The sequence below is a fragment of the Opisthocomus hoazin genome, chromosome 7, assembly GCF_030867145.1.
Source record: "Opisthocomus hoazin isolate bOpiHoa1 chromosome 7, bOpiHoa1.hap1, whole genome shotgun sequence".
Classification (NCBI taxonomy): Eukaryota; Metazoa; Chordata; class Aves; order Opisthocomiformes; family Opisthocomidae; genus Opisthocomus; species Opisthocomus hoazin.
This window is the reverse complement of record NC_134420.1, coordinates 35,900,630-35,908,844: the sequence shown is the minus strand read 5'-3', so window position 1 is coordinate 35,908,844 and position 8,215 is coordinate 35,900,630. Positions and strand designations below refer to the sequence as shown.

Here is an 8,215-nt window from a genome sequence, read left to right as displayed (position 1 = left end):
CCCTCAAACTGCCTCTGCTGTGGATTCCTCCTGACCCCTCTTCCATGGGGCCCGGGTAAGGAAGGCACCATTCTTCGCTCTTCAATTTTTTTGCCGGTTTTCACATCGCTCACCACGCTTTTTCCTGTCACCAGAGCGCCTGGTCACTGATCACACCACCTCCCAGCAGCAGAACTGCCTCACCAGCCCCGCTGTGGGGTACAAGCCCACCTGGCCTGACGTCTGCCTGTTGTCACGCGGGGCACGAGGAGCCCCTCTCCCTCCCAGGCAGGGGCTGGGGCTGCGCCTTGCTGCCAGTGCTGCTCCCGGATACGTTTGCAGCCTCCGGCCCCCGCAACACCCCCGGCGCTGGAGCCAGGAGCCTCTGTGCTCGCACACTGACCGCTGCACCTTCCCCCAAAGCCTCTCTCTTCAGACCCAAGTGCACGCTAGCTTTCCCCAGTGCAGGCCACATAAATTGCAGCAATCGGCAAGTGTAAAGGGCATGCCGTTTTCGCATGTACTACTGTATCTTAATATTCATATCCTTGAGCATAGCCATGAGATAGTATCCAGCAGGCTACATTATCCATTGCCCTCAATGCCGCTGCTCCCAAGCCCCACTGAAGAAACCCAGTTCATTAGCCTTCATCCATCCAAACACCTTTAGTTGAGGAGTCTTCGGACTCGAGACAGCACGGCTTCTCGCTCACCCTTGCTACGCCTGTGCTGTGTGGGCTTGATCTCTAGCTCCCTCCTTGCTCCCAGTCTCTAACGGTGACCCCATCATTCCTTGCCCCACCACCACCTCCCCACTGCTGTGCAAGGCCTGGTAGAGCCCGGTCTTCCTGACGGGATTTGCAACAGCAGCTCCACGTGCCGTTCGCAGACCATTGCCCTCCCTGCGCAGGAACCGTACAGACTGAGAATTCGAGCCAGCTTGTAGCAGTCCTCCGGGCGTATTTCTACTGTTCTCTGCTTCTCCAAGTTCTTCCACTCTCTGCCTCCCAATTTCATGACCATACTGATGAGGCAAATTCTGTCAGGACCAGGAACTTGGAGTGTTTCAGGATTCTTTTTAAATGGTATTTTTTGTTACTTGCAATCTGGCACACCATGACGACATACAAGCGATGCTAAACAAAGGTTGGCCACAACTAGATAGTTAAATTCCCAACTGCCTTTAAAAACAACAGCAATAACAAAGAAACCTTATTTGACTTTGCAGCGCTCACCTACCGAGAAGTTCGGGAAACAGGCAGCCTCTGTTTCTACAGCCCCCGATTGCAGAACTGGAGATGTTTGGGTACAAAAGCCACATCTAGCCCACAGCAAGGGAGTAGCCAGTACAGTCGCTGGGACACCTACAGCTGTTGTAGGCATTAGGAAGGAGGGAAGCAGCTACCTCTGTGGGATCCGAGCCACCTGGAGCTCTGCAGATCAAAGTCATCACGTTACTCCTTACCAAGAGGCAACTGGCACAGCCAGCCATGCACGCTGGCTGCAGTTTCCAAAGACAGCTAGACACGTTGAAGATGGATAGCACTAGAGTCACCTGACCTTGAAGCCAAAAAATAAGTGACAGCTAATGCCTGCAGCCCAGGGGCACGGATCCACTCTTCTTACGAGGGGCCCACAGCCAACATCCATGACTGCAACAAAAAGTATGTGAAGAGCAGCACGAGCACCACACAAAGGTGTCCGTCCCCCCCCCACCCCACAGTAAGAGCTGTAAGTGCAACCTATGAAATGTGCTGAGGCACACTCCGCCATGCCACCTCACATGGGATGACAGGTATCTCGTCCTTGTGGGTGCTTCTCTCTGCCCTGGCAATACCAGGCACGTCAGGAGCGACTGGCCAGTCCCTTCTTCCCGGGCACTCTGAGAGCCCTGGGCGCTCCATCAGTAAGCCAGAGCATGGTGGAGCCCTCAAGTCAGAGGAACGTGTGTGTCTCTAAACCATCAGGCCAGGAAAGGCTATTTACCTTCCTGAGCCTTGGCTAGGCTATCGCCAACCACGGCGAACTGAGAGGGGACACAGATGCTAACCCTGTGAGAAACAGCACGGACAACTCATCCATGGAAAATCCAAGGAAGGAGAAGTCCCTCCACACTAGCTGCTTCGATATACCCAAGAATGCTAATGGTATCAGATCAGGCAAATCCCTGCACTGCTGGAGGCTCTTGTGTGCCTGCATGCCCTCTTTCTCTCTCTCTCACAAACTGTTGTAGAAAGTAAACTTCTGATGCTGCCTGTTCTGCTCTTTATCCCCTGCATGACCTAACTCCAGGTGTTTCAAAAAGCAAAACACTGAGTGATAGACAATTTATCATTAACAAACCCACAGAAGGAAAATGGTGTTGGCTTCCCAGAACCAGTGCACTAGAAGGAAAGGGAAGCACACAAGTACCGTGAGCGAAGACCTACTTTTAGCACCGCTTCCCAGTTGTTTGGCATACCAATAGCACTGTGCAGCTGATATAGCTATTTTCTTAATCAGTTATTAACTGGGCAAAGCCTATTTGCTTGAAGAGCTGCACAGAAAGTCCAGAGAGGAAGTGAGCAGTTTCAAGCTCCACATGCACGCCCTGCGATACGCTTCAGATCCTGTCCAGATCAGATATGCCCTGCTCTTCAGGGGCCGATGGCTCGGCTTCCAGCGGGAAAGAGGCAGGCCTGGGTGCTTGCTGCAGCCAGGCAGGGGTCTTCCAGGCATAAGCCCCTCTCTCACGTGGGCCCCATTGCCTTTGTGCCCAGGGGCAAGGCTGCAGTCAGCAGAAGGTATCTGAGGACCATTGAGGAGTACCAGGGCTGTGCCCAAGGCTCTTCTCTCTGGCATCAGCATGCAGACCCCACCACGTGCTAGCTGCATCGGCATCTGCCAAGCAAACTTTCCATACAGCTTTTGCACTGTTCATGGGAACCAGCTTCTACCAGCCACACTCCTCTTCCACCATCTTTCCTCCACCTAGCTCACCTTTATTGCCAGACCACACAAGAAAGCGTGCTGCACAAAGCCAACTGCAGGGAAGACACGTCGCTGTAAGCTTTGAGGTATCCCGCCGCTTTTGTTTGGCAGGAACTTTCACAACATGAATTAGGAAGTCTCTCCTGAACATTGAGGCATGTCAAGACAGCTGAAGGATCGGCGGTTCGGCAGCAGTACTCACCCCCGATTTCGAAGAGAGCTGGAACAGTTTCAGATGCAGAAGAGCGCCAAGCTTGCTCCAAGGAGAGCTCAAAGGTGAAAACACAAGACTCATACCATGAGCAGCGCTGGCAAAGAAGCATCCCTCAACCAAACTACTGGCTTCTGAAGTTTCTGGGATTGCTGACTGATACTTCAGGGGGCACAAGGGCTTGAATGTGATAGTAGGGTGATCTCTACGTAGACCGAGACTTTGTTGGGGGTCCGTGTTCCTCTCCCATGCAAACCATGACACAGCCGCACTGCCGCTCACTAACAAGTGAGGCCCGAGACCTGGGAAATCTGTACCACCCCAACACCCCACTTCAGCCTCACTCGGCACACCCAGAGGCTCTCCTCGAGGGGGAAGGAGCTGTGCAGGAACACAGGGCACGCCAAGGAACAGGAGCCGATCCAAGGTTTAAGCTACACTGATCAAGAAGTTTGCAGGAGCAGACAGAGCGACTCAAGATGGGAGGAGGACCCCGCAAGAGACAAAGGGGGTTAGAGGCCACCAGGGTAGGTCACATCAGGTACACACTGCCCATGCACTTGCAGGGCTGACCCCCCAAATCCGATGGAAATGACAGAGGGATGCCTGAGCACACGGTGGGCACCTCAAGGGTCAAGAGGAGGGAAGTATCTGCATTTGAGTGGTTGCCTAAAACCAGCCCCTCGATTTTTTTAAGTAAAACCAGCTCCACTGTCAGTTTCTTGAAAAAACTTGGGGTTTATTGATTTAAACTGCAAACAGTTGTTACAAAAGAGATTCTCTTTTAAATAAACTCACACAAAGAGGAAGAAAAGGCAATGTAGTGAACAGTAACAGGGCAGGGTGCGAAAAAAAATTACATTCATTATTCTCTTTGTGCCAGTCCCGTTCACCTCGGCAAGGAAAACTCCAAACTTGGAATACAGAAACGCAAAGACAAACTGTATTTGGAATGTCTTCAGATAGGCACTTTGAGCTCAAGGCTTTTCTCCTTGAAGAATCTATACAAAAAGAGGAAGAAAAAGGTCCTCCTTCCACGCTGTCTTGCAACAGAGCTCAGGTATGTACATTCTAAAGCCCGGGTAGGCAAGACCCAGGGGAGGGGAAGGGAAGAGAAGAAGAAAGGCAAAGAAGCACATTAACTCAATTTGCAGTCCAACACAAAAAAAAAAAGGCGGGGAGGGGGGGAATTCTAAAATAAATAATCCAAACACAGTTTTTGCATTTTTTTAAATTAATTTTTCATTTTTTAAAATAAAATAACCAAAAAAAGTGTAAAGTTACAAAAAATGTCATTGTAGTATAATATATTAAACTGTGGGGAAAAAAGGAAAAAAGACACTTCACAATCTTAAGATTAATATGGAAGATCATAATTTAAACATAAAAGAATATATTCTATGGATTCATCATCCCGATAAATATGAACAAAATTAACAAAAAAGCATAGGTTTCGGCAATAAATACGTTTTGATAAGTTAAATAAGCTTTTTTATATTGTTGTGCAGTGACAAGCAAAATTTGCTCTCCAATTTCTGAAAAGTTATACAAAATTAAAAACCCAGAAAAAAAAAAAATAAAAAGCTTGGCGTGAGTGCTCTAAGATAGGTCTAAAGTACTCTAGAGCAAAACCATTAAAGCTATGTCTACTGGAACTTTGTTTACACAAGCTTGTGTGTGTGTGTGTGTGGAATGACTTCCGTCAGCCCCACCCCCTCCGTTTTTTTATTTGCTTTAAGATGTCACATGAATACACGGGGAACTTTTAGCACCAAAATCAAGTCTCTCATAGTCCATCTGTTTTTGTTTTCTTTTCCATTTTGTCTTCTTCCTCCCAGTCGAAGTCCAACTCCTGTCACAATCTTTGTCCATTCTCAGCTTTTCTTCCCGCAGACCTGAGCGGATCCAGGCAAGATCAGTCTTTTAAGGGGAGGGGAGACAGAGGACTGGATGTTAACGCTCGCTCACATGCCTGCAGCCCGGCGGAAACTGGCCAGTCGGGAAGGGACTGGGCAAGGGCGATGCAGTACGTGGCCAGCGGAGGGAGCTGGATCCGGACATTTCCTGCACATCTGGAAGTGCACAGAGCTGCTGGTGCCCTCTGCAGCTGGAGAGGTAATACAGTCACAGTGAAAGTGTTAAAGGCACTAATTTTGTAAACGTTATTGCTTTTCATCGTAATTTGGCACTTAAGGTTTAAGCCAGTGGGTCTACAGCAGGCAGGTGGGCACGTTAACATCCAGCTTGGACTACTGGGGACAGGGTGGGGGGTGGGGAGTTCAGCTTAACATCGTAATAGAGTTGGGGGGGGGGGGGGGGGCAAGAGGATACCCCAGATTAGTCGTCGGAGATGGAGAGTCTGCTGAAGATGGGAAGACGTCTTGAGGTGTCCAGGATGGGGGAATCTGAGCCGCTGTGGCTGCTGCTGGAGCTGCTCAGATAGCCCTCCTGGTCAGAGAGGGAGTCCTGAGGACTGGGCGGCGAGTCAAACATGTTGGGGGACTCGGACATGGGCCTGAACAAGAAGGTGGTGGGGGAGCTCCCGCTGGGCACCTGCACCCCCATGCTGGGGGCGAAGAGACTGACCAGCTCCTGGCTGGAGAAGGTGAAGGGGTTGCTGGCGCAGTCAGGCAGGGTGGGGGAGGCCAGCAGGTCGTCGGTGCTCAGCATGGGCGGCGGGGTGATGGAGGTGGGGCTGTCCAGCAGCCCGCTGGCAGCAGCGCTGGGGAAGCCGGCAAAGCTGAAGCTGTGCTGCAGGCGGGGTCGGTCGGCAACAGCGGGCTCCCGGCCCCCCGCCACGGCACGCCGCTCCTCCGCGTTGTGGATGAAGTGGCAGCGCGGGCCGTAGGGGCAGAAGCCGATGGTGTGGAAGGTGCGGCAGAGCTCGGTCTTGTACTTGGGGTGGCGGGTGAGGCTGCGCAGCTCGTGAATGCCGTGGGCGAACTGGCACTTGTCGCCGTACTTGCAGGCGCCGTTCTCCTCGAAGGGGCGGCACAGCTCCGTCTTGTAGCGGCTGGAGTTGACCTGTCCCCCCGGCTGCTTCTGCGGCAGCAGGCGCTCGCCGCCCTCGGAGAAGGAGCGGTCCCGGAAGCGGCTCTCCCGGGGGCCCAGCACAGGAGCCGGCTCCCCTTTCAGGCTGCCCAGGAGCTGGCTCTGGTGGAACTTGGAGTTGGGCAGGGTGACAGAGTGCCTCCTAGGGAAGCACCCGCCGGCCGGGGTGCCCACCGCCTTCCTGTCCAGCAGGCACCCGCCGACACCCGAGGGGCTGTAATTCAGCATCTTGCTGCTCTGCGGGGAGAAAGCGAGGGCCGGTCAGTCCCGCCGCCGGGCAGCGACCGGGGCGGCCCGGGACCAGCCGCCCCCCCCCCCGCCTTCCCCAGCAACATCTGCTTCGGGCCCTCCCGCCGCGGGCCGCCCCCCCCCGCAGCCCTCGGGGGAAAGCAGCGGAGCGAGCCCAGCGCCAGGCGCGGGGGAGCCGCCGGCCGCGGCCCAGAAGCCTCGGAGGCCGGAGCCCTCCCCCGGGGAAGCCCCGCGGGAGGCGGCGGCGAGCGGGAAGGGCAGGGGGCAGCGCCCGCCCCAGCGCTCCCCCCGCAGCTCGGCGGCGGCTCCCGCCCTGCCCCCGCCGCCCCCCTTCCTCTGGGCGAGGGGCGGCCGAGCCCCGCGGGGAGGGAGGGAGGGGAGGAGGGCGGGAAGGAGCCCGCCCGCCTTGCCCCGCCGCCTCCGGCCGTGCCGCGCCCGGGCGTGTTGCAGCGCGGCGGCCCCGGGGAGGATCCGGCCCCCCCACCCGCCCCTGCGGCGGAGCGGCCGAGGCGGGAAGCGCGGACGGCGGCGGGCGGGAGGACCCCGCGCCCCGGGACGGGGGCCCGCGCTCGGCCCCCGCCCCGCGCTCCCCGGCCCCAAACTTGCTCCCGAACAGAAAAAGGGGGGGGGGGGGAACGGGACCCGGACACGAACCGCGCAGGAGCCGAGGAGCCCCGTGGCCAGAGCAGCAGCCCCGACGGCGCCCTTACCTTGCATAAAACTTCGCTCAGGTCGAAGATGGTGGGCGACACCAGGGCGGTGGACATGTCCGGCGAGCGAGGGGGAAGCGGGTAGGGCAGCGGCCCGCAGACACGCGGAGTCCCGGCGTGGGCAAGGCACAGCCTCCAGCGCCCCGGCTCGCAGCCGCCTCCCGCCGCCTCTCCTCCTCCTCCTCCTCCTCCTCCCCCCGCCGCCAATGCCGCCGCCGCGCCCGCTCGCCGCTTCCAGGGGGCTCGGGGAAAGCTCCACTTATAAAGTTTCGGACTTACCCCGGGAGGAGGAGCCGGCGGCGGGAGGAAGGGGAGGAGGAGGAGGAGGGCAGGGTGATTGACACCGCGACTGAGTCACCCGGCCGGGCGGGACCGGGAAAAGTTTCGGGGGGGGGGGGGGGGGAGGAAAAAAAAGAAGGAAAAAAAGGAAAAGAAAAGACGCGAAGCGGCCGGCGGGAGGGGGGAGGGGTGCGTGGGTGTGCCCGGCCGCCCCCCCCCTCCCCCCCGGCGGCGGCGGCGGTGGTTGTGCGGGCTGCCGTGCGCCGGCAGCGCGGGGCGGGGGCTGCGTGCGGGGCCGGTGGCGCGGCCGGGCCGGAGCACGGGGTGCCGCGGCCTCGCGTCAGCCCCGGCGCAAAGTTGGGGGGGGGGTGGAGGGTGCGGGGTCTGCGCCACGTCTCCCGGCCCGCAGCACCTCGGGCCGCCCGCGGCCCGCCTGGGCCTGGCCGCCGCCGCGGGGATCGGCCGGGCCCTTCCCCGCTGCCCGGCCTCCCGTTTCCGCAAGCGGGGCGTCTTTGTGTTGGTTCGCATCGCCCCCCCGCCCCCCCGGGCCTTACTCTTGTTTTCCAGCTTTTGCCGAAGCCTGGCAGGCTCCGAGAGGGGAAAGGGCTCGCATCCCTGGCGAGCGGAATTGTTAAAACCCGGGCTTGCCCTTCAGAAGGGCGTTGGATAAATCCAGTCCCCATACAGTCCCCTTCCAGTCCCCAGAACTTGAAACTGTCAAACTAAAAAAAAAAGAAAACAACGTCTCTGAGCACGTAATCAGTTC

At 57.2% G+C, this 8,215-nt stretch overlaps 1 protein-coding gene across 1 annotated transcript; it reads right to left on the bottom strand.

The window, feature by feature from the left end:
- Positions 1-3,878: 3,878 nt before the first annotated feature.
- Positions 3,879-7,369, bottom strand: ZFP36L1 (ZFP36 ring finger protein like 1). The gene is made up of 2 exons (XM_075426829.1): positions 7,171-7,369; positions 3,879-6,448 (listed from the first exon to the last, which is right to left on the bottom strand). The coding sequence occupies exons 1-2, from the start codon at positions 7,225-7,227 to the stop codon at positions 5,498-5,500; spliced, it is 1,008 nt and encodes a 335-aa protein (XP_075282944.1). The 5' UTR covers positions 7,228-7,369; the 3' UTR covers positions 3,879-5,497.
- Between the last annotated feature and the right edge of the window lie 846 nt (positions 7,370-8,215).

Bases quoted from the DNA above. Each gene is read 5' to 3' on its own strand.
- ZFP36L1 (XM_075426829.1), bottom strand. From the start codon at position 7,227: ATGTCCACCGCCCTGGTGTCGCCCACCATCTTCGACCTGAGCGAAGTT. The intron at 6,449-7,170 runs GTAAGGGCGCCG...TTCTCCCCGCAG, and splicing joins TGAGCGAAGTTTTATGCAAG to AGCAGCAAGATGCTGAATTA.